Source organism: Ctenopharyngodon idella, chromosome 10 (assembly GCF_019924925.1).
Source record: "Ctenopharyngodon idella isolate HZGC_01 chromosome 10, HZGC01, whole genome shotgun sequence".
NCBI classification, from domain to species: domain Eukaryota; kingdom Metazoa; phylum Chordata; class Actinopteri; order Cypriniformes; family Xenocyprididae; genus Ctenopharyngodon; species Ctenopharyngodon idella.
The window spans coordinates 2,914,196-2,940,521 of NC_067229.1; the positions used below are offsets into that span (position 1 = coordinate 2,914,196).

Genomic DNA, 26,326 nt, shown 5'->3' on the forward strand with positions numbered 1-26,326 from the left:
AGTGTTCTCTGATATCTTTATATGATTAATATTCAGATTATGATGCTGATGTGATGCTCTAAATGCTTACTTTGTTCAGAGTGAACACTGCATTAGTGAGATGCTCACACAAAAACACTGTAAGACAACTGGATCTTACAGCACAGAGGAATCTCAACATTTGCTGTACATAACGGTACATATCAATACAAGAGAGTGTCGTCATTCAGCGAGAAAAATCAACATGAAGTCACATCAGCTCTCACAGGTATTGAGGGAAAATCGTAGACTGTAGATTGACACTCAACATAATATAATGTCAACAAGCTAGTGTTCATGCAAATGCTGCTTTCAGAAAAGGGGATTGGCCCAACCGCTGAAAAGGTTCATGTTTAAGCCAGAGAACCAGAGAAAAACAGAAGTTTAAAGCAGAAGTTGGAATCATTTACTTTAACAAGACAACACAGACCAAGACCATTGCGAGGGCAGTATAAATAGGGGCCACACTGATTCAAGAACAGAATGGTGAAAGCATTCTCATATGTTATGTTAGTCAAAAATCTCCTGATAACATGTCAATTCAAGGTGAGACACTAGATGGAGCTGTTGCTCCTCAGATGAGACACTGAGACAAATCACACTAGAGATTTAAAGACTTTATTGTTGCTTCTTGGAGGAAATGGAGCACTGATATGTTGTTTATGTGTTTCACTGTGTTCTCAAAGTATATTATAATGTGTCCCGAATCAGTGTTTTCTTAAAGGAGAAGCTGAGAGAAGTTGTTTACTATTGTAGATAGAAAAACAAAAATAAAATGAATGAGCTAATAATAATGTAATAATTTACAAATAATGTTTTAATAATATAACACTGCTGAACCTTTTAAAATGTACGTAAAGTTAGTATTCTTCCAGGGGCACTCGACTATAAATGTAATAAAACTAATAATAGTATACTACTCATGCTACTTTTGCAGAAATAGTAAGAATAGCATGGTAGTATGTGGTTCCGAATTCAGAAATGGAGAGACTCTTGAACATCAGAGTGAGAAAACTTTATTGATAAAGACAAGCAAATACATATGACAGATGAACAGCAGTATTAGTAAAGTGAGATCTGTGTGTCTCTTTATACACTTTTTTATGTATCAGACAGAAATATAAATAAAGCCTTACAAATAGGATTTTTAAAAATCTGAAAGAGAGAGAGAAGCTCAAATAATCATCAGTGTTTATTATGACAAAAACACACTTGAAGAATCTTTAAAGTTCAGCGTTCTGCTTTAGATTTCAATACTTCCTGAAAAAGATGAACATATAAAGGCATAATTAATAAATCAAATATTATTATATGCAAAATCAAATGTCATCATCAATCATGTACCTGATGTGTGAATCTGTGCTTAAACTTGTTCAGCTCTTCTGGATCTGATGTCATAAACCACAAGAATGACAGTAGCCACGCCCACCAGAGCAGAGAGGACCAATCGGATCACAGCTTCAGTAGGACCACAACAGTGGACAGAGTCTGAGGAATAAAAACATCAAACTGAGATCAGATCAGTCAATAAACACTAATATCAGCGCTGACATCAACTAATATCAGCACTGCCGTACCTGAACATGTGTGACAGAGGTGAGTGATGTCCAGATGTTGAGTCTGGTTGCTGATGGGATTGTTCAGCACACAGCTGTAGGTGTTTTTATCCTGATATTCCACCTCCAGAGGTAGAGAGAGACTGATGCTGAGATCAGACACACTGATGCTGGACAATAAACTGTTTCCTTTGTACCAGGAGAGAGTCACATGACTCACATTCACAGCTGAACACACCAATGAACATGATGATGATGATGAAGAACATTGTGAAGAGTTACTGCTGATGACAGGAACAGGCAGACGAGCTGAAAAACATGAGAGAATAAAGAGAAATGAGGACGAATGAAGATATTCAAGAAACATCGAGAGGAACCAAGATGATCAAAAGTAGAACATTTAAAAACAATCTGATATAGAAACCTGAAAAAAAGTTAATTAGTCATTAAAAGTAATTTGATACTTCTTTAGATTTACTTCAATGCTGCAATAAATAAAATAAATTAAACCAATATTTAACTCACAATAAACAGTGAGAAGAAATCTCTTTCTCACACTGTTGATCTGCAGTTCATAAACTCCACCATGTTCAGTTGTGATGTTTGTGATGGTCAGAGATCCAGTTTGATTGTTCAGCTTCAGTCTGTCTCTGAATCTCCCATCAAGAACATCATCATATACAGTGAAGCTGTTGAACCGTTTATTGATTTCAGCTATTAAAGTGTTATTATATCCAAACCTCCACTGAATCACATCATCATCCTTCATTTCAGTGAGACCAGAGTTTAGAGTGACTGAATCTCCCTTCTTCACTGATACTTCATCTGTATCACCAAAAACACACATGGAGAACAAACAGAAACAGGATTTATCACAGATTAATACTGTTAAATTACTTATTTAATTTGAAATTAATAATACAAAACTACAGAAAGAAGCAAAATGGTGTGTGAATTAATATTGTATTTGGTAATTTAAGACAAAACTAGATGAAACAAATATTTAACTCACTATAGACAGTGAGATAGAAATCAACCCTCGTATGGTGGATCTGTAGTAGATAAACTCCAGCATGTTCAGTTCTGGTGTTTGTGATGGTCAGAGATCCAGTTTGATTGTCCAGCTTCAGTCTGTCTCTGAATCTCCCATCAAGAACATCATCATTTACAGTGATTCTGTCGGCCCGTTTATTGATTTCAGCTATTAAAGTGTTTTTAAACCTCCACTGAATCACATCATTATCCAGAATTTTAAGAAAATCAATTCTGAAAATGACTGAATCTCCCTCCTTCACTGACACTGACTTCCGTGGACGTGTAAAACTTAATAATCCTGAAGAACAAACAGAGTTTGAACTTAGATTACTTACTTAGATTGAAATATAAATATGAAATGAGTAACATCATAAAACAACAGAACAAACAAAAAAGCAAAATGCTGTTTGGATTGATAATTACAGTTTGTGGTCATTGAAATATATAACAGGTGAAACAAATATTGAACTCACCAATGACAGTGAGACTGAAACTCTTGATCACACTGTTGATCTGTAGTTTATAAAGTCCAGAGAGTTCAGTTCTGATGTTTGTGATGGTCAGAGATCCAGTTTGTTTGTCCAGCTTCAGTCTGTTCCAGAATCTCCCATCAGGAACATCATCATATACAGCGATTCTGTCGGCCCGTTTATTGATTTCAGCTATTAAAGAGTTTTCATTTCCAAACCTCCACTGGATCACATCATCATCCTTCATTTCGGTAAGACCAGATTTTAGAGTGACGAAATTTCCAGACCGAACAGACACTGACTTCACTTCATCATCACCAGACACACCTGAAGAACAGAGTTTTTCACAGATTAAAATCACTTGATGTTGGTTTGATGAAGCTTCACTAAAACACTTTTAATCATTTAAATGTGGAGTGAATAATATTCTGCAGCAGTACAAAGACAAAAGCCATTAAATCACATTTCAAACTCACCAACCAGACGCCACAAACAGAAACAGAGCAAAACTAATTTGAGAAACATTTTCTTCATCGGTTCACTGAAAAGCCCACAATAATAACTCTTAAAATGTCTGAAAACATTGACCTGAAACACGACTGAGCTGTGATATTTATCTGCTTGTGACCTCAGTTAGTTTCCGTTCACATGTCCATCTCCTTTAACATCATGAGAATCAAAGCTTTTGCTGATCTCACATTTCTGGCCCTGTATGTAAACTAATAGGAGAGTGAAATGTTGCATGAGAGTTGGATTAGAGATCCATATCTACTGATGTTATTTAGTGCTGCGAGCTGTAAATCCTCTGACTAGAGCTGTGCAATATTAACCAAAAAAATGATTTCTCAATATATTTAAGATTTTGTATGGACAAAATCCATCTTTGCACTGCGGAAGTGGCACAGAAGGTATTTAGATGTATTTACACAGACTGATTAATACAGCTCATTTTTACAGAATTTACAATTGCACAAGTAATGCAATGAGATTAATGTTATGAAAAGAAAATGTTGAATACTGAAACATGAAATGATTCTTAAAAAGAAAATAATACTTTAAATATGAAAATAAATCCACAAGTAGGTGGCGTCAAGTCACTGGGTCTCATTCACTAAGTGTGCGTATATGAACAGCTGGCTAATGAGAGGTCTGTCATCTGGGTCTGTATAAAAGGTGTTTGTTGTGAGAATTGGTGAGAAAGGCACACTTGGCATTGCTCGAGGATCAGGCAAGAGAGCGTCTGCAAACAGCTGCAAGTTCGACGCGAGTGACGAAAGGCTAGAAGGAAAGCCCTTGTTTGGAGATGGTTTGGGTGTGTTTTATGCAAATTACTAACCTCGTGCATGTGGCCGCTCATTTAGAATCCTCCAAATTCACTAAAATCAGAACGATGTTAAGAACAAATTCACACGTGTTGTGAATTAGGCGGAGATTTTTCATGAGAAGTCATTGAATCATTCATTCATCTGATTTTTTCAAAATGGCTGATTGAGTCAAGTGACTGTATTTATTAATGGGTTTATGATTCATTCAAAAACACAGATTCATTTAGTATCATTCAGCAGTCCAAGCATGAATATGTACATACAGTAGATGCCACATTCGACCGCTCCAGACACGTCGACACGTCTGCCAACTTAACAATTAACACGAAGCTGTTCATCACTCACACTAACAAATCAATAGGATTGTGCAGCCTATGGCTGCAAAAACCACCAAGCTATAAATTCCAGATGGACAGAGGATAACCTTTCAGAGGTGAAAATGTACTGGTTATGTATAATGCGATATGAAATATCCATATGCATAATTATCACATAAACTAAATGCTTTAAAAATCTATTTATTAAAACCAAGTTAATTTCATAAAGTTAGTGTTTTAAGCATTTTTACATTTGTTACAAAACAATTACTAAAGGCAGTAACACTGTAAACAGTATATTTTATTTGTCGACTGATGTTCAGCTATTCTTTTTAATAGTCAACTTATTTAATCAGTCATTAAGCTCGGTAAACATGGTCACCGACACGAATATGTACCTTTAATTTCACCAAGCTGATTGCTCACTAAAAAAAAGTTTGATTTTAACGTGACAAAGTGGTGATGAGTGGGTGAGTTGTTTACTTACTTTTTAATTAGTCTTCCCATTAGCGCCATAATTTTGTTAATTCAGAATAAAGCCCAAAGTATAGTTCACTTTTTACGCGTATGCGAGGGTCTGTGTACACTGTGGTGAGGCAGATTTCATCATCAGAAGAGTACGCGCACCGTCAGATTTTTGTAACCGTGCGTACTTTGTACGCGCAGGTCGCACATGCGCATTAAATTTTTTTTGCAGTAATTACTTTTTTACCACAAGTTGGCAACCGTGCCCTGGGGGCGTCGATTCACAAGGTAGTCAAAGAAAAACTGCATAAACAGACCGGAACACATGCAAGCTACAGCGACAATCGAGGCCTACATAGACTACATAGAAGGCTGTGTGTACGACTATGCGTGTACACACGCATGAAAACAAGAGGCTGGATTTATCGCACAAACCAATATCCAACCTTAACCATTATGATAGCTCAACAGATATGTCTGTGATTGGCTTTTTACAACATGTTTTTATCATTGTAGTCAATCACAGACATATGCGTTGACCACAGTGGCCAATCAGAGGTGTTTAAGAATCTGCTCAACAGCGCTCAAAATGCTAGGGGGAAATGCTGGTATCACATTTTTAAAATTTCAGTACCGACTTGATACTGCATTATAATAGGCTGTGCATTGTAATAATATTACATAGTGAAAGCATGCACTCTTAAAGCACACGAGCAGGAGTTTATCATACTAGGTGAAAAAAACGCTTCACCCACAAACTACTGACATGCACAACGACCACAAACATCCAGCAGAAGCTGTTTATCCACCGAGCAGATCAAACCACATTTCTGTACAGATAAAACACTGCAGGATTCATTTTGACTCAAAAAAGTGAAAGTGACATGTGGAGGTCAAGTATGGTAACTCATTCTTGAATTGTGTCCTCTGCATTTAAAGTTAGTGCACACACATTAGGAGCAGAGAGTAGTGAGCACACACACACACGGAGCAGTGGGCAGCCATTTTTAATTTTTATTTTCTTTTTTTGCTGTGGTGCCCAAGGAGCGATTGGGGGTTTGATGCCTTGCTCAAGATCACCTCAGGCACTTCCTGCCGGTATTGAGAATCGAACCTTCAGGTTGCCAGTCTGACTCTTTAACCATTAGGCCACAACATTTTTTTCAAGTTAGCGCCATCATTTTGTTCATTCAGACTAATTCGCGAATGCGCACGAAAACAAGAGGCCGGATTTATTGCACAAACCAATATCCAATCATAACTAATGTTATGATTGTGAGGTATGAAAATAATAGTAGTTATTGATTAGCTAATAGTGAACTACCTCATTCAACTGAGCGCAATTACTTACTAATTTGTTAATCATAGTTTTCAATTAGTTAATAGTAGTAACTATAATGTTAATATTGCATTACTCATTTGATCCTGTGTAGTTCATTCATCAATGACAGTATTCTAAAGTGTTACCAAAATACTATGTTGGGGCCCATCAACTTGGTTCCCAGGTAGCAACTTTGTGTCTGCCCAGATCTGGCCCACATCTGGCCTACATGCGGAATGATGATTTCTTAAAGGGTTAGTTCACCCAAAAATAAAAATTCTGTCATTAATTACTCACCCTCATGCCATTTTACACCCGTAAGACCTTCGTTGATCTTCGGAACACAAATTAAGATATTTTTGTTTAAATCCGATGGCTCCGTGAGGCCTACATAGGGAGCAATGACATTTCCTCTCTCAAGATCCATTAATGTACTAAAAACATATTTAAATCAGTTCATGTGAGTACAGTGGTTCAATATTAATATTATAAAGTGACGAGAATATTTTTGGTGCGCCAAAAAAAATAAAATAACAACTTATTTAGTGATGGCCGATTTCAAAACACTGCTTCAGGAAGATTCGGAGCGTTATGAATCAGCGTGTCGAATCATGATTCGGATCGCGTGTCAAACCGCCAAACTGCTGAAATCACGTGACTTTGGCGCTCCGAACCGCTGATTCGACACACTGATTCATAACGCTCCGAAGCTTCCTGAAGCAGTGTTCTGAAATCGGCCATCACTAAATAATTTGCTATTTTGTTTTTTTTGGCGCACCAAAAATATTCTCGTCGCTTTATAATATTAATATTGAACCACTGTACTCACATGAACTGATTTAAATATGTTTTTAGTACATTAATGGATCTTGAGAGAGGAAATGTCATTGCTCCCTATGTAGGCCTCACGGAGCCATCGGATTTAAACAAAAATATCTCAATTTGCGTTCCGAAGATTAACGAAGGTCTTACGGGTCTGGAACGGCGTGAGTAATAAATGACATTATTGGGTGAACTAACCCTTTAAGCCAACCTTACTCGTATCCCACTTCAATAGCAGCAAAAATGATTGTATCTAATTAATATATATATATATATATATATATATATATATATATATATATATATATATATATATATATATTAATGTACGTACATAGTACATTATACACACTTAATATAAAGTGGGACCGAACACAATTCTTAATACCGAAATACAAAATAATATAACGATCTATTTTCCTTTTCTTACAAAAGGACAGACTAAGGATGAGTTTCCTCACACCTCAATTGGCATTACACGTCAGCAGATGGTTCGTTATAAAACGCATTTACATCGAGGCAAAATAATTTGCTGATGGTTATAAAAAACAATCGAACCAAAAGATCCTAAACTGTTTCCGGTGACGTCAAAACGCTCGCGACGTTGTCATGGTGAACGAGCTCGAGCTCTCTTTTCATCGGGGAAACATGTTGTAAACATACTACCTTTCTGCGTACTGCATACTTTAGACAATTTATAATGTCTTTACGAGAGCGCCGGTTGCTTGGTTTTAAGGGAGACGAGGCTTTATGGTAGCATTTTAGGTGATGTTTATTAACTATTCAAGATGGGGAGTCGTGGAGGACCGAGGAGTTCAGCTCTGGACCGGGCGATGGCTCATCTCTCTGGACAGAGATTCTCAAACACGGGGATATCAAAGGACAAAAGAGATGTGGTTAGTGTTTATGTACACAGCTGCTCTACAGAACTTTATTTAACCTTTCTGGCGTTGTTTTTACCCGATTCATCACGTTATTCCAAAGGGGGAAAAGTTTTGGTTTGTATTTCTGGTTTGTTAGTGTAACAATACTGATGCTTTTAGCATGAAATGTTCTTGTTTATCCAGGAAAACTTTACATCACTGGCCAGACAGACCCATTTCCAGGACCTAAGTGACATCCCACCATCACAGAGTGAAAACCAGGACCTTGCGAAGAGTTTTGTTATAGGTGGCGGGAGTCGATTTCTGAAGAAGACCTCTAAAGATGCCACAGAAGACAGACTGTCATCCGCTCCTAGTAAAACTCCTGCAGGAATGGACGAATACAAGTTCATACCTCAACGTAGTTCACAAAGCACAGCTTTAAGTAGACTAGCGCTCATAGAGAACCGCATTAGAAACCAGAAAAGCAAAGGCGACGACCCCAGTAAAGATACACTCCTCGCAGAACCACAGGAGACACGTTTATCTGTCCAGTCCAGCAGCGATCTGAGCATGACAGGGAGTCGCTTTCTGAAGAAGGTGGTGTCCGCACCTCAAGAGGAGAAGGTTTCTGAGAGGACGTCTGGTCTAAATGAAAATAAAGGAAGGAGAGTCAGTTTAGAAAGCGACGAACAGGACATGCGAAGACTTCTAGGAGATTCTTTTAGCTTGTCAGAGAGTTCCTTGCAAAATTCAGTGAGGCAGAAGAGCCCTCAACCAGTTAAAAAGGTATTGACCCAATTAAATGGTTAGTTGACCCCAAATTTTACTCAACCTCATGTTGTTCCAAACATGTTTGACTTTCTTTCTGCTTTTCTCTTTCTCCAGTTATACAAGAAGCAGAGTGAAAAGTCCACCGTACCTTCGGCAGCCCCTGAAAGACACAAAGTTCTCAACCATAGAAGCCTTTCTCCTTCCCCCAGCAGGTCTGAGTCACGCATGGTCCGGTTCATTGAACGTTCTGTGTCCTCTGAAACGGATCGTAGTGAGATCCGGTCTTTGGATGATCTCTTTCCTGTTGCTGCAGCACCTGACTCTGATGACACTCTGAGCGAGAGGAGTGCAGTATCAGATGGTAAAACACCTGTTGATTTAATATCCGTTCTCAACTATTCTTAAATAGATTTGTATTCCCAAAAATGAATGTTGAAATTCTTTTTACCCAGATTTCAAACTCAACGTAATGACACTGGATGATCTTGCCCCTATACCTTTTGCAGCAGATGAAATATCACAAGAAAAGGTTTGTTGGATGTCTAACATGCATTTTATTTTTAAATTAATGTTTACAAATAAAAAAAATCATTTTTATATCACAGAAAGAAACACATGCCAGAAAGGAAGACAGAAACAAGAGGTCATCCAATGACATCTCAAAGGTCACTTCACCACCCACACCGGAAGAAGCCTCGGCAGCCTATGAGAGTGATTTTGAGAGCGAGATCCCATCTGAGACGCCACCAAGTGCCAGTGAGATCTCAGAACATCTCACAGATGAAGCCAAAGATGCCTCATTGGTCAGCGAGGCTGAGTACAGCTCATACAAATCCCAGGTTGACGACAACGATGATGACCATACTTTATCACGATCATCACTGTCAGTCAGCCACTCAGACCCTTCCTCGAGGTCTAGCTCGTCCAATGCGACGGTCACCCGCGGCCCCAGTCCTGACCGTCACGTAAAGGAGGTTGCGGTACAGACACAGATGGATGGATTTGCCTACACATGGTCTTCTGGTAAGTTTTTGTAATCTGTTACTTGAGCACTGCCACACCGCTTCTTTGGGGCGTCCCTCAGGGTTATAGTTGAAGGCCACATTTGTTTTTGGAGAAATGTATGTGGGTGAATCACAGAAAAACCCCTCATATATACAGAACATATATCACAGTAATCATATGTTTATTTGGGTTGTTTCGATTCAAGAGCGTAGTTGCGACGTACATCCAAGTCGCTTAATCGCACTTAGTGTGAAAGGCCCTTATTTCATATTTTGAAATTAATTTCTTTGGGGTATCCCTCAGGGTTATAGTTGAGGACCACTTTCGTTTTGTTGTGAGAGACATGTATTTAGATGAATCTCACAAAACTTGTCAAGAACAAGTCTAGGTCATATTTCAAACTTGATTTGTTTTGGGTGTCCCTCAGGGTTATAGCCTTGGACCACTTTTGTTCTTGTTTTGAGACAAATTCATTTTAGGCAAATCGCACAAAACTGTCAAGAACATGTCTAGGTCATGTTTTATTTTAAAAACAATAGTTTTTGCATTGTGACTATTTTCATGACATTTGAGCACATTTTCCTTTCAAATTCCCATTACTTTAGTTAAAAAAGTGTGTTTGTGAGATCCACCTGTTTATGTCGGCCATTTTGCAGGCAGGGCTGCCGTTGGTCCGTCACTGGGCATGACGTACGTGGACCCCACTCCAATAGCCAGTCACACAGTCAGCGCTGAAGCCATAGAGAGTGAGTATATGATGTGAACAACACACTTATAAACATGAACCTAAAAAACATCTCAAGTGGTTATTATAAAGCATGAGAACATTTCAGGTACTGAGTATATCTTCTTCTCATAGAGGAGTTGAAATAGCTCATTATCTCCCATGCTAACAGGTTTGACAGCATATAGTCCTGCCATTTTTGCACTCAACGACATGTTGCGGCAGCAGTTGGCCCTCACAAGATCGTTCATCGACTCCACCAGACGCCATTACAAATCAGTGCTCGAGTCCCTGGGACCTGACTACAAATACACCACATTACAGGAAACTAAAGAGGTAAGATCACATTTTAGTGCAATGACTAGACCTCAGACTTCATATATATTCATGATGCTTTTCTATCATAATATCTCTCATGTTGCTAACAGGACTATTTTTTTTCCTGTAGTTCATCCGCGCTCACAGGCCGCCCAAACTAAGTATTGAAGATGCTCTAGAGGAAGTTCTACAGGAAATGCAGGACTATCATTACCTTAAATGAACAGATCAATGTTTTTGGATGCATCGTCCATATATTGTAAACAGCCAAAACAGTTCAATCATTGTTAATGCAATAACATGTGCTTAAATAAAACAGCCATTTTTAGTACCTGTTCATTGTGCTTCACATTAATCAAGGCATAAGGATTCATGCATGAGTTAAATGTTTACATACACACTGTGCCTTTTTTAAAATGTCTTTATTTTGCTTGTACACAGTCTCAGATTAATCAAATGAAAGGGTTGCAATGATGCTGACATTTCTTTGAGTTACAATATGATGCTTTGATACATTTTACTACAAAAAAAATGAACTGAGGGCGAGATAAAACGTCCAAACAAATGTGAAAAACAGCTTTATGACATCTACAGTAAAAAACACCATGTGTGACGATGATCACTCAGTGCTGGAGGGCTCCTGTGGGTCTCTGCTTACTGAGGACGAAAAAGACACAAACACATTCATATCTGGTCATAATTATAAAACATAAAACATATACAAGTGTGCAAAGTTTAATACTTAGGGTTAATAGTTAATGAAACCCCTAACCCTGAGGCCGTGTGTCCACCAAAGCGCTGAAAACGCTTAGCTGTGATCACTTTTTTTCCCCAGTTGAGATGCTATGCTTGCTATGATACGAAATATATCAATACCCACGGAAGTGTTACTAGTATCTCATTTCACAGATAGTTTCTGTACTGTTTCTGTGTAAAATATTGATACAATGTAAAGTATTTGCTCTGGCTCTTGCTTCAAATTATTTTGTTCCATTAGTATGCTTGTTGTCATCTGTTGATGCTGTACAAGCAGAATGTGGCAGTTGGTCAGTGTTGCATTTGTCCCGCCCCTCCACTGTGATTGGATGGCTGGGTACAAAGTCAAGTCACCTTTATTTATATAGCGCTTTTTACAATGCAGATTTTGAAAAAAATTTTGGTAAATAATTTTGGCTACACAGCAGCTCTTAAAGAAAATGGTGTCATTGACCAGCTTAAATTCAGTATTGATTCAATTTATCTATATATCAGCACTGGAGAAAACAGTGATGTCATCGTCGAGCTCAGTTCAGTTCGCATACAATGGTGTCAATGCAGGCAGATCAAAAACATTGTTGAATATCAAGTGTCAAATGACAGTGATGAGCACTGCATTTTACCCAAAGTTGAACATTCTTCAACTTGAGGTGACCGGTAAAAAACGCTGAGTGCTCCTGCTGTTAAAAACACGACGTTGCCATTGAAAACAATTGGAGAAATACGCTAGCCTTGGAAAAAACCCTTACCATAACCGCGAGTTTAATCACATTACTAACTACCTCAACCAAGCTCCGCCCCTTTATTCTGCATATTAATTATTTAAATGAGGAATATTGTGGCGTGTTCGTTCCCGGAAGAAAACTCAAGACTACAGTGGAGGGATTTCAGAGAGTTCAGAAACAGTGACACTGATATAGAGAATAACTCCTGCTGGAGGGACTTTGTGCTTTGGATAATTTTTCATTCTCAAACAGCAACATTACACACTAAAGAAAGATGAAGATGTAAAAAAGCATAATCCACCTTAAAACACAAATACCTTTTTCGCGTGCTTTCATCCTTGCGACAAAATTGTAGCTTTTGTTTCTCCTGTAGTTCACATATGGGTCATCCAGCGGGACTCCCACTCCTTTATACTGGTCCCACTTGTCCCGGATGTCTCCTCCTTTGATGGGATCTTGAATGCCCTGTTCTTTAGCACCAAGACCTCCTGATCCGCTCCAGCCTGCAGGATGAACGGGACAATATTTAGCGCTGGATCAGCAAAGGGATTGGTTCATATGCAGCCTTCTGGATCACTTACCCATCTTCATGAGCATCTGATGGCCCTTGTTTTCTTCGCCCAGCCTGAGGTCGACGGGTAACGCGGCAGGACCTGAACCCAACCCAGACGTGGAGCTGCGGAGAGACACGATTTCATGTCAAAGACATGCTAAATGCTTTTTGAATTAAGCAAAAAACACAAAACGTAATTGCAGACAATAATTAATCCTCACAGTAATAACCATACCACATTAACTGTGAAAAAAGTTTTGATACACAGGATCAAATGCGAACTGGATTTGGGTAACAAAAATAGATCCACTTACGGTGGCGTCGGACTGCGGGATTTCGCGGCCTGGCGACGCTTGTCTGGAGATCGTGACCTGGAGCGAGATCTGGAGCGGGAGCGGCTTCTGGACCTGGATCTGGAGCGACTCCTGCTCCTACAGGAGAAAGTTGTAAAAACAGTTTCAACAACTTTTTGTAACTGGGGGGGGGAAATGGTTTAAATGTCAAAGCAGATATTTTCACAATACCCGGAGCGAGATCTGGAGTAGGAGCGAGAACGGGAACGGGATCTGGATCGGGATCTGGAGCGAGAGGATTTGGAAGACCTGGAGCTGGAGCGCGAGGTGGATCGTCCTCGGCTGCGCGACCGACTGCGGGAGGGACTTCCTCGGGTGCTGCCAAAATAAATAAATAGATAAAATTTAAAAAATTGTTTAGGTCATGTGAATTACAGTGATATTTTAGTATTTATTTACTATTATATTTTGAATTAGGTTTTATTTTTACATTTTCAGTTTTCATTTTAATTTAGTATTAGTTTTACTAATATTGTTGTTTTATCATTTTTATTAAATTTTATTATATTTATATTTAAGTTTGTTTTTATATAATTTTCAGTAATTTTAGTAAACTATTATAGAATAAATATTTTGATTTAAGTTTTATTTTTATAAGTTTTCATTTTAATTTTAGTTTTACTAATATTGTTGTTTTGTCATTTTTACAAGGTTTTTTTTAAATATTTATTTAGTTTATTTTTAATTCAGTTTTAGTAATTTTTTATACTATTATACCATTTATAAACATTTTGAATCAGGTTTTATTTTTATATTTTCAGCTTTCATTTAAATTTTTAATTTTACTACTTTAATTGCAGTTTTTTTTTCTTTATTAGGTTTTTTAATTTATATTTAGTTTATATTCATTTTTTTATTAACTAATTTTGATGCGTTTTTATTTTTTGTTTGTTTTTTTAGTAATTTGGTTTTCTATTGTAGTATTTTGAATTCATTTTTATTTTTTCAGCTTTCATTTTAATTTTAGTTTTATTAACACTGTTGTGTGTTCCTGTAATTTTTATTAGGTTTTTTAAATTTTTTTTAAATTCAATTAATGAATGTTTTTATTAGTTTTAGTTTTTGTCAACGATAACACTGGTATATGCACAGAATAGATTGAATCAGTTCATTTATGTCCCACCTGTTGCGTTTGTCTTGTTCCTTTTTCCGCCTCGCTCTCATTTTGGCCCGGAAGAACTCGTACAGACCGTTCTGTTCCCAACCCTCACTGTAAAAAAATGATAGTTTTCATGTCAATTTAATTGAAGTAATAAATGAAAACGACCAAAAAAAAAAAATAAAGCAGTTGTGTTTGCGTCACCTGTTTCTGGGCCTGTCGTGAGATGGCGGGCTGTAAAACGCCTCCACTGCGGCCAGCAGACGGTCACTAGGGGGCATCGGCGGCGGCAGACGGATGTCTTTGGGGTCCAGAGGCTTATAGTCGTGATCTTCAAGCTATTATTAAAAAGAAAGAATAATGTTTAGGAAAAGAACTAACTAAATTCAACTTTCCCATCTGGCATCAAACGTGAAATAACCTTAACAAGCGGCGCCATGAGTCCCGCCGGCAGGTCAAAGTAGGGCACGTTGGGGACCAGGCTGGGGTCGTCCTGACTGACGTGAGCGGGGTTCTGCCGTCGCATGTGCGGTGCCTGACCGTTAAAGCCATGAGGAGGCGGTCCGAATTCAGGATGCTGGTTTCCACCCCACGGAGGAGGATCAGACATTCCTGGAGGGGGAATCCTCTGGTTCGGGTGGTGATGGGGAGGCGGGCCGATCTCTGAAATGAGAAAAACATCATAATGTGTAACAAAGCAAAGAATCACCTGAAAAGTTGAGGCCTACTTAAAATCCTCCTTAGAATCAAAATTTATAATTCCTATTATTTCTAGTAGTTTTCTGAATAGAAAAGTTGAGTCTCACCTCCTGGGAAGTCTCCCTGCGGATAGTCGAAATGGTGGGGCGGATATGGTGGCCGTTCAAAGTGGTGCCGGGGAGGAAACTCGTCCTGCATGAAGCGGGGCGGGAAGCGTCCAAAGTTGTGAGGCGGCGGTGGCGGCTGGTTGAACGGCGGTGGCTGCTGGTGGGGAGGGAACGGGCCGCGGAAATGTGGCGGACGCTGCATGCGGAACGGAGGCTCCCTTTGACCCCACGGCGGCGGCTGGTCCGGCTGGTTGCTCCACGGCGGCTGGTCGAACTGGCCGCTCCAGGAGGGCGGGGGCTCATTCTGGCCGCTCCAGGGGCCTCCGGGGCCGCCGTCCCGAGGGCCGCTCCAGTTGGGGTCCCGCTGCTCGTTCCACATGCCCTCATGGCTGTTCCAGGGCGGGCAGGGGGGCGGGACTTGAGTGGGGTCGAATGGCGGCTGGAGGCAGAGACATTGCATATATTAATGCTTATGGATGGGCGGTATGACGATATATCGCGGCGAAAAAGAAGTGTCTATTGTTGGAGATTTTGCTATATATTTTAAAGAGTTTTAGTCACTCACAGGCTGTTGTGGGTTCCATGACGGCATGTTGTGCTGTGACTCGAACCAGCCGGGTTTAGAGGAAGGAATGTCCGGTGACGCTGAGGGGTTCGAGTCTGAGGGTCGGTTCTGAGCGCCTTCGTAATCAGCAGGTGGAGGACCGGCCAATGGAGGCTTCAGTTCTCCTGATGACATCACGGAAAAGAATGACATCACAATTAATCAAAAGCACATAACAGCATGAACAACATCACATCAAGTCAAAAATAACATCATAATTCATCACAGTGAGTCAAGAACGATATCAGAAAATGATATATATTTTTTTTTAGACGTCATAAAAAAAATGGCAACACTTTGTGTAGAACATGACAAGTCAAATTCAGAATGATGTCAGAGGCCGGGAATGCTGCATCATTTTCCGAATGTCAAAAACAAAGCACTCAAAGTATGACATCACAAACGGCTTAGAATATAAAAAGTCAGGAATGATGTCTGAAGTTTTCAAATGACCACCCATAAAATCATCAGAGCAAATCCACAAATAATACACACGATGTGAAAGTGACACGAGCAAATAAAGTGCCGGTTAAAAGCTTCATACATTTTTTTCTTTATGTTTTTGAAAGAAGTCTCGTCTGCTCACCAAGGCCGCCTTTATATGATCAAAATATTGTAAAAACATGATGACGTCAAATATCCGTTTACCAGGCTGAGAACTCATGGGCGCTTGGCTCTTCACTTCGGTGTCGGCAGGAGTCAGCTGACCGACAGCAGCCGCTGCTGCTGCTACGGCCGCCGTCTGCTGCTGCTTCAGATTGGTCACAAACTCCTCGTGCTGGGTTTTCAGCGCCTGGATCTGCTGCTGGAAGGCCACCTGGATGGGTTGCACCACCTGCGCGTACTCCGTGATGAGAGACGCCTGGAGGAGACACAACAGAGACGGGATGAGAAACATCCTGAACATGCCATCTATGTTTGACAGGATGAGCTGTTTATGAAATCATAAAAAAACATTTTCATAACTTGAAATTAAACTTTAACTGAAATAAAATCTAAAAAACGTAATTATTTCAGCTAGTTGCCAAAGAAACATTTTTCATTTTCATTTACTTTTACTTGATGTACTAAAAAACTAAAACTGAAAACTTTATTAATTTAAATTAAAATAAAACCTGATTCAAAATATCAATAAAAACTAGACATTTCAAAAAACAAAAACTATTCAAAACGACAAAAGCACACAACAAAATTACTAAAGCTAACTAAAATTAAAAAGAAAACAGAAAACAAAAATAACAACTGATTCAAACTATAAACAAAAATATATAGACATAAAAAAAACTATTAAAAATGACAAAACACTATAACTAACTAATAAATAACAATAATATAATAAAATAACAACCGATTCAAAATGGCAATAAAAACTAGACATTAAAAAAAAACTATTAAAAATGACCACAAAAAAAAAAAAAAAAAAAAAAAAATTATTCTAACTAAAATTAAAATTAAAACAGAAAATAAAATAACGGCTTATTTAAAATATCAATAAAAACTATAGACATATTCTAAAAAACTATTAAAAATGACAAAAAACAAACAAAAAAAAAACACTAAAACAAACTAAAATTATAATGAAAATAGAAATGATCAAAAAAACATTCAAAATATTTGACTTTTTTTTTTTAAAAAAAACTTAAAAATGACAAAAACAACAAAAATACTAAAACTAATTAAAATGAAAACAGAAAATAAAAAATAACTGATTCGCAATATCAATAAAAACTATATAGATTTAAAAAAAAAGAAAAAAAAAAAAGACAAAAAACAACAAAACCACTAAAACCAATTAAAATTATAATGAAAATAGAAAACTAACAACAACCAAAAAAAAAAAAAATAGACATACATTTTTTAAAAATACCAAAACAACAAAATTACAAAAAAATGTAACTAAAATGAAGATGAAAATGGAAAAATAAAATCTGCTTCAATATGACAAAGAAAGCTGTACGTCAGTGGTACTGTACCTGATACTGCCCGAGGCCCAGAGCAGGACTCTGAAGCTGCTGAATAGTGATATCGTCAAAGTATCCGTTCTTCTCCCAGAGCTGCAGTAGCTAAAAACAGAAGCAGCTTTTTATCAGAAGTCAAACTGACACCATCTTACACCATCACATCTACCAAAAGTCATTCATGGCCAATAAATACATCACATGACTTTCTGCTGAAATCTGTGAACAAACACATGGGTCTGATGTTGTGGCGATCGTACCCGTGTGATTTTCTGCTGCTTGTCTTCCTCTACAGCCAGGAAGCTGGTGCAGTAAATGGGAACCACGACCTTCTGTAGAGCTGCCAAAAGATCCTTCTGATTTTTCCTCTGACTGTGGAGAAATCAAGAGTTTTCACAATAAAAACACAGCGAGTGTACAGGACACATACGCTCCATTTTTATGCTTTCCCAATGTCAAAACTGAATATAATAACGCTATTTTCTTTTAAACTTTTTTAGTTTGTAGAAAAGAACTACATAAAATAAAGATTAAGTAAAAATAAAGCATCAAATTAAATTAAAATTATGCAAACTCATCATAATTAAGTTTTTATAATGAAAATGACCCGACTAGCGTTGTTATCATTACCTAAAGCTAAAACTATTAAAATGTATTTAATCGAAATAAAATAAACGTTAACTGAAATAAAATAAAAATATATTTTATTATTTATTATAAAAATATTTTATAATTATTTATTTCTAAGGCAACATCTCTATTTTTTTTTGTGAAGTACTAAAATTACTAAAATTGAAATAAATGAATATAACTAAATAAAAAACTAAAAAACAAAAATTGAAAACAAAAATACACAAACACAAAAACACAAACTAAACAACTAAAAGTTAAATGGAAAATATAAAACTAACTCAAAATATGAATAAATACTATAATACTATGATAGTGTATTAATAGTTAATGTTTCCAACCATTTTTGGGATTTCTTATTAAAAAAACGGCAGGGAAAACGCAGCAACTTCCATTTTTATTACAGAAATTTTGCTCTAATTTCCCAGGAAGTGACTATTTGTTTTCTTGAACACTTCAGATAGAAACGCTGCTTTATTCACAAATGTTTTATACGATATTCCAGTTTTGCAGCTATTGATACTATTCAAATGCATTATAATGTGACATAGCACAGCTGTGCGTCTCACCAGTGATGCAGGACGTCGTTGGTGAGATAGATGAGATGCAGGCGGAGCTCGAAGTGCGCCCCGTCCGCGGTGATGCGGTTTCGGAGATGCGAAGCCATCAGTTCGCAGTGCTGCGGGGTCTTAGCGTTACCAAACATCCAGTTCTTTCCAGCCTGAGACAGAGAAATAACCCAAAAATAACTTATCTGACAGACGGATCAGTGGTGAGCAAGGCGTGAGATTTCAGGCTCGTACCGAGATGGCGTCTTTGGTGCAGGTGTCTATGATGGGCTGAAGGAGGTTGTCCAACTCGTTCATGTCCAGCTGCGTCTCCACCAGCAGCTTCTGCGTCTGCTGCTCCATCGCCAGAGAGATGGCGGCCGTCACCTGCTCCTGAAAGCCCAAACACACCAGTTACACCACACCATCTGCACACACGTGTTTTGGCTGTTCATTTACACAACAATGGTGGTTTGGGGCCTGAAAATGCAATCTTTTGAAAACGGGTTTCAAAGCGCAAGTTTTTGAAAACGATACCGTTATCTCCTCTGTGTAAACTACAAAAACGTGAATTTGTGAAAACAATGACGTCATAAGTGTTTCATTACAAAGTGACATCGCCATCTACTGGCCCGGCAGCAGAATACAGTGTTTTTAGTCGTTTTCGCGGATCCGTGTGAACGGGGATCATTTCCACAACAATGTCGTCTGTACACACAAAAACGCAAACCTTTCTGTTTTTTTTAAAGAAATTAATACTTTTTACAAGCAAGAATGCATTAACTTGATCAAAGGTGACAATAAAGACATTTATAATATTACAACATATTTCTGTTTCAAATAAATGCTGTTCTTTGAACTTTCTATTTATTAAACATTCCTGAAAAATATGTATCACGATTTTCGCAGAAATATGAAGCAGCACAACTGTTTCTATCATTGATGATAATGTTTCTTGAGCAGCAAATACCATATTTATTAATGTATTCATTTATTTATCATTTAAAGCCATATCAGAAAAAGCAATATGCATAGCAAACTCAAGAGTAATAAAACTTTAAATAATCATAATAACAATATTTCAATTCATTGTATATAATAATTTAATATTATCTCTACAAACAAACAAAACAAAACACCAAAAAACAACAATAACAGTTACATAAAATCTTTCAATTTGATATTTTATAAAAATTCTGGGTCACACTTTAGATTAGAGTCCAACTCTCAATATTAAATGAACTATTAACTACGACTTTTGCCTCAATAAACTCATAATTACTGCTTATTAATAGTAAGGTAGTTGTTAAGTTCAGGATTAAGGGATGTAGAATATGGTCATGCAGAATAAATCATTAATATGTGCTTTATAATTAATACTAATAAATACTAATAAAATAAACCAATTTTTATTTTTTAATCTTTATTTTAACCTCATTTAAAACAGGAGAGTCTAATAAAATATGCTTTAGAGTCAAAAAAGACTAACACAAATTCAAATCATCATATTTGTCATATCAATAATGTCATATCATATCAATAATGATTTCTGAAGGATCATGTGACACTGAAGACTGGAGTAATGAAGCTGAAAATTCAGCTTTACCATTACAGGAATAAATTACAATTTAGAATATATTCAAATAGAAAACGGCTATTTTAAATTACAATAATATTTCACAATTTTACTGTAGAAGAGACTTCTTTCAAAAACATTAACCATTCTCACAACCCCAAATTTTTAATGGTACATAATTCACGCGCATGTGTGTGTTTTCTAGCACATACCTGTCTGAGGCTGAGCAGGTGTTGCTCCTGCTGCTGTAGGTTCCACTGGCTCTGCTGGACGAGCTCCTCCACTGACGGTGTCGTAGGCGGGATCGGCGGAGGCGCGAGCATCGCCATCGTCGCGGGAACATCAGCGACCTCTTTACCCGGAGGCTTACAGAGCACTGCAAAAATCACAAGAACACGCAGACGCAAAAAACATGACTCCTACTGTACACCGTGACAAACCTCTCATCGGCCACTACGTCCAAATCTGATGGATGCGGGCGAACGGGAACACTGGGAAGCGCTACTAAAGGAAGCGTGACTCTCTTTTGAATGGGCGTTCCCAGCACAAAGCCATTCAGATCAGAGAAACATGCAGAAAATCACTCATGCTGGTTTGTTGCCCTCTGATTTTTCCATGTCTGGAGAGAGTCGCATGAAAAACTCGAACAAACGGAAGACGAAAACATTTTAAGCCAAGGAAAGCATGGGGATATGACATACTAAATCGACTTTAAATAACTGAGAGGGAGAAGAAACCAAGAACCCAAAGAGTTTGAATTAAGATTTATCCAGAATATTAAACAAAAGTAAAAGCAAGCTGCACAATTTTATATGTCATGTATGTAGCAAAAACAGTGCAGAAAGTTATGTGCTTAACTTTTAACACTTGGTTCAAATCCCTACATATGAGAAACAGTAACAGCAATGCTTGGCAAACACCACCACAAGTGTTTTGCAGCTGTTTCAACTCATTATACAGGTTAAAGTATGACAAATGAAATATAAAAAACATTTCAAGCACTGATGATGCAGAAGAACTCCATGAATACCAGGCAAAATGAAACATTTCTGATCATCGGTCTAATAAATACCTTCCATTTTATATTCATCATCATGACTGCCAGAATCTATAAAGAAGAGAAGCACACCTTAAAGACGAATATATATATATAAACACAATACAGCTGTTAAACAGGCAAATCTAGCTGTACATTTCCATCACAAATGCCCTGTGTTAGTAGCAGGGTTGTTGTCGTTAACTACAACTATTTAAAACACTTGTTCATTGAAACATAAACATTACTTGAAACTAAAATGACAACTGAAAATAAGCTATTTTAAAATATGAATAAAAAATATAATAGTAGTACTACTAAAATGACACTGGTTAGCAGAAATAAATGTGACTTATTCTCTGCAGCGGTTCGTTCACGTACGCTGCTGCTGTTCGATGGCCAGTTTGTATTTGTAGTAGCCGAAATATTCCCCTCCAAACAGAAATGAGAACTTGGGGTTGTCCTTCTGCTTCTCCATGGTCATCTTCTCAAACTCGGGTCCATTTCGGGCGACAAACTGGGCCAGTTTGTCAATGACATTTCGCAGCTCTTGATCTGAGGGGAAAAATCAGAGAGAAGTGATAAAACACAATATACAAAATAATGTATTTTTTAAATAGAATATTTTATATAATATCATTTTTAATTAATAGGAAAGATTATGTAAATAATTATTTTAATTTATTTTTAAATATTAAAATTTTTGAACTCTTTCAAACAATGAACCTCTCACTCATTTCCTATCATATCTACAGTTTTACTATAGTAAACAAATGTCTACAGTTTTACTATAGTAAACAAGTGTCTACAGTTTTACTATAGTAAACATGCCATTTTGACTTGGCCAGCATCGGCACTTAACTTACTGTAAAAGCTTCATACAAAACTAGTAAATCAAAACACGCCAAGCGATTTAGCTACTTCATTTGCCATCCTACCCACACAAGTCAGTCAATATAAACTAACCAGCAGGTAAATGCTGATTTTATGTGTTAAGTGTGTGTGTGTTTATGAGTGTAGTTTTGATAATAATGTCAGTTCATTCGCGCTCGCGCTGCAGTTCACTCACTCACTCACTCACTCACTCACTCACGCGCGCGCGCGCGCACTGTTACCTTCTGGTGGCGTGGAAATATCCATCTTTCTCAAGATTACGCGCTAGAATCAGACCAGGAATTCATTTATAACACATGACGCTGAGGCGCGAAACAAAATAACTCGTTTTTAAATTGGTGCGACCATCGGCATTGGGTTTGTTGTGTTTCAGCACAAGATGAAGCGACGGGAAACCGAATCCTGACGACTTCCTCCGGCGCGGGAGATGCGCGTGCGCTCTGGCGACGTTCAGAATAGCCGTGGCGTCACAGCGTCGCCTGCCGTCGGGAGGCCGTTACTTAGGTTTAGTTTTTGACTATTTGATGCTGACTGAATTCTGTAGGTGACAACAAATGAACTGGCTTTGTAAGTAATCTTAATTATCTGTTATTACAGACCTGTTTCTTTTGGCTAATGCGCTTTCTGCCTCCCAAATCCATAGTCAACAAATTATAGGAACAGTAGGCCTATATCGAATGAGTAGTATGTCCGAATATATCCTAACATAGTATGTAGGACGTAGTATCTTTGTTAAAATAAGCCCAGTTCATAATCTTTGTGTTGATTTAGATACAAATTTTAGATAGTTTAGATATTCTAAAGCTATTCAATGTAGTGAACCGCAGGTGGCTCTACATAACTGGGTCAATCTGTCAACACACTGGACGAACTCTTCACTTTTGGGATGATTTCATATATAATCTTGTTATAAATGAAGACGGCATATATTGTGTTTTTAGTCGCGGGAGTTTCCAGTGGTATCTGGAGCCTTTCTCTCATGCAGATTACAGATTAGATTATAGACATGCTAGCACTGATTGATTCACCCAGATGTGTTTGTGTAAGTGAAAAAGATTTGTTAAAGTGAGACCGGTTACGCTTTTTACACCAAAGAATATTTATCAGGAGTAAAACACAACATAGTGAAAAAAAAAAGTTTTGCCCAACAAAAAACAGAAATAATGAACGCTGTAATTGTACTGCTAATTAAAAACATTAAAATTCATTTTATTAAAAGGGATTTTATTAACATTAATCAATTATATTACCACATATAAAGCACGTGACAGTTTGTCCCAGCCTGACATTTACAAAACATAGAGTTCAACCTTTCTTCACAGTTCAAAATTTTTATGAAAAAGTGCAATTTCTAATCTGAATACATTTTATCCTTGCAAATTTAACATTTCAACACAAGATTCAGTAGAAGTTTTAAAGCTATTGTATATAATGTAACACCTTTAGGGGACAGAAAAAAGTGCCCTAATTGAAGAATCACCCATATAGGTTATTATGTCACTAAATGATTCATTTCCATCTGTCCTACTAATCATCAGCACTCCACATGTTTACAAAGGATGACAAAAAACCCTTTTCACGTCCACTGATGAGAAGAACACTGGCGCCAGCTCTCAAATCCACCCCACCACCTCCCACCCATTCTCCATGACCTCTAATTATGTCATGCGAAAAGAGCCGCGTCCCATTGAAAACCTCTCTTAATCAAACCCAATTAATTCCGCTCGCTTCCCGTATTATCCCCTTCGAGGAACGCGTCATCTCCATCAGCCTGTTAACTTCAGCCTTCGCTGTGTCGAGGGAGCAAAATAATAGATTATGCAATTAATTTAGTCGTTAGAGACTTAATTGTTCTTAATGAATACAGTATCTCTGTGGGGGTGTCCTGTGATTCAGAACGTCAGGATTTTCCCTCTCGTTCTCACTCGATAGCCATATGATCACTCAGCAAAATATCTCTGAATTTTTATGTTACAGCTCACAGTGATTACAAATAATTATAATTACATTTGTCATTTCTGATATGGCCAGTATTATAGTTTGCCTGAATAAGCATGAAAGGGGAATCACAGAAACATTTCCAGGTCAAATTTCACAAAAAAATTTAAAGGGAAAACAAGCAGAATACCAAAAGATATTATATTTTGCATGTAGAAAATTAAGCTCTTATTCAGATTATATCAAATTACTATATATATGGGTCAATGACGTGACGGGTGATTTTTTTTTTTTTTTTTTTGTCCAAAGGCCGTAATAATAATAAAAAACAAAGATATGACATCCAAAGTATGTAAGGTAGCACAACTAGATCTCTTTTGTTGAATCCCAAAGGTTTTAATTCTCTTTTGCTGCATATAAAGGTATTTTAAAGATTTTGAAGTGTCAAAAGGGCATTCAGTTTAACCATCCAAAGGCCAATACAGCCATTTCATTTGTGATTAAAATATCTAAAAATGTAATAAATGTATGTATTTTTTAACATCATAACATCATATATCAACATAGTGCAAAATGGTATTAAAATTATGTGTAGAAGTCGTTGCTTTGTTATGAGAAAGAATGTCTGGAAAAATGAATTTCATTGATGTCATTCGGAGTAACCAATATAAAGGGACCATTTTGGATCAAGTCATGTGGTCTGTATCATGTGACAGGATGTGACATCATTCAGACACCTGCAAGTGACCACATGGTCGTAAAGCAAAGTAACTAACTCTATTTTAATTATTTGAAAAATTTATGTTTCCACTTGTTCATACGCATGTCCCGAAACATCAGGTCATTCGGTACAACCGCTATAAAACATGGAAAATGTTGTAATATTTTAAAAACTTGTACTAAATATAAAATGTTTGTTTGACCTTTTGCTATCTAGCTAGCAAGCTAACTAGTTAGCTAGCTAGATATCAGCCTGTTAGCATTGTTTGAAAATATTATCATTCGGTATAACCAAAAGTGTCATTCAGTAAAACTGAAATTTTGGTTAAACCAAATGACTTTTTTGGTGACAAATTTTGTCTATATTGTAAAAAATGATAAAAGCAGTGTTAATTGATTATAAAAACCACAATCTCATTGTTAACACTTAATAAATCTTCAAAATAATTATATCTCTATTATGTTTTTTTACACTTTTAAAAACCTTATTCGTCAATGACCCATATATATATATATATATATATATATATATATATATATATATAATGATAATTTTTATTATTTAGCTTAAAAACCTGTTAATACATCGCTAATATATAAATACAATTCAATAATATACATTTATTAATATTTTTAACTGTGTAATAATTGTATCATTTTAGTATTTCCATTTAAAAATATATACCTTTTTCACATTACAGTACTGAGATTTTTGGCATAATAATAATAATGTCCAATTGTAGCAAATAGACTTAATTTTTAATGCAAAATTTCTACATTATAAAAGATGGTTAACTGTTATGAATTTTAGTTTAGAATATACTGTCATATATTATAATCCAGTACTGATATTGTGACCGTTATATTGTTCATCTCTAATCACACTGGATTATGTTCATGTTTTTAATGTCCATATTCTTATTCAAACTAAATCAGTCTTATAGTAGGTTAGATGGTAAATATCACATGCAATGCAAATGAGAAGACCGTGCATCGCTCAGAGGAAATCATCTTATTACCTGAGGTCACGGATTAACCTTTGGTTTATCTTGCTACCAGATGTGATGAGTTTGTTCAAAATTAACAATTTATACACCCTCAGTCCTTCTTCCAAAAC

At 37.0% G+C, this 26,326-nt stretch overlaps 4 protein-coding genes across 6 annotated transcripts in view; 1 reads left to right on the forward strand and 3 right to left on the reverse strand.

Moving 5' to 3' along the window:
• Positions 1–3,586, reverse strand: part of LOC127520844 (SLAM family member 5-like) — a 62,478-nt gene extending 58,892 nt beyond the window's left edge. Inside the window, exon 1 of the mRNA XM_051909487.1 lies at positions 3,556–3,586. The gene's annotated coding sequence lies outside the window, so the exon portion shown is untranslated. The remainder of the gene's footprint in view (positions 1–3,555) is intronic.
• On the reverse strand, positions 1,941–3,549 carry LOC127520858 (uncharacterized). The gene is made up of 3 exons (XM_051909520.1): positions 3,083–3,549; positions 2,587–2,907; positions 1,941–2,399 (listed from the first exon to the last, which is right to left on the reverse strand). Exons 1-3 carry the CDS (start codon positions 3,324–3,326, stop codon positions 2,014–2,016), a joined length of 951 nt encoding a protein of 316 aa, XP_051765480.1. The 5' UTR covers positions 3,327–3,549; the 3' UTR covers positions 1,941–2,013.
• Positions 3,587–7,829: 4,243 nt separating the features above from the next.
• c10h19orf44 (chromosome 10 C19orf44 homolog) lies at positions 7,830–11,344 on the forward strand. Its single transcript, XM_051909548.1, has 8 exons — positions 7,830–8,225; positions 8,397–8,981; positions 9,081–9,327; positions 9,419–9,495; positions 9,572–9,989; positions 10,628–10,717; positions 10,868–11,031; positions 11,144–11,344. Exons 1-8 carry the CDS (start codon positions 8,118–8,120, stop codon positions 11,234–11,236), a joined length of 1,782 nt encoding a protein of 593 aa, XP_051765508.1. The 5' UTR covers positions 7,830–8,117; the 3' UTR covers positions 11,237–11,344.
• Positions 11,345–11,418: 74 nt separating this feature from the next.
• Positions 11,419–22,987, reverse strand: cherp (calcium homeostasis endoplasmic reticulum protein). 3 transcript variants are annotated; one of them, XM_051909545.1, is made up of 19 exons: positions 22,773–22,987; positions 22,039–22,212; positions 21,694–21,729; positions 20,834–20,997; positions 19,301–19,438; positions 19,067–19,218; positions 18,128–18,239; positions 17,883–17,963; positions 16,558–16,771; positions 15,871–16,034; positions 15,306–15,744; positions 14,921–15,162; positions 14,704–14,837; positions 14,524–14,610; positions 13,572–13,718; positions 13,362–13,478; positions 13,076–13,170; positions 12,812–12,997; positions 11,419–11,670 (listed from the first exon to the last, which is right to left on the reverse strand). In XM_051909545.1, the coding sequence occupies exons 1-19, from the start codon at positions 22,795–22,797 to the stop codon at positions 11,633–11,635; spliced, it is 2,745 nt and encodes a 914-aa protein (XP_051765505.1). In that variant the 5' UTR covers positions 22,798–22,987; the 3' UTR covers positions 11,419–11,632. The 3 variants fall into 3 exon arrangements, with proteins under 3 accessions (XP_051765505.1, XP_051765504.1, XP_051765506.1); XM_051909544.1 differs by having other exon boundaries at positions 17,883–17,972; XM_051909546.1 differs by lacking the exon at positions 21,694–21,729 and having other exon boundaries at positions 17,883–17,972.
• Between the last annotated feature and the right edge of the window lie 3,339 nt (positions 22,988–26,326).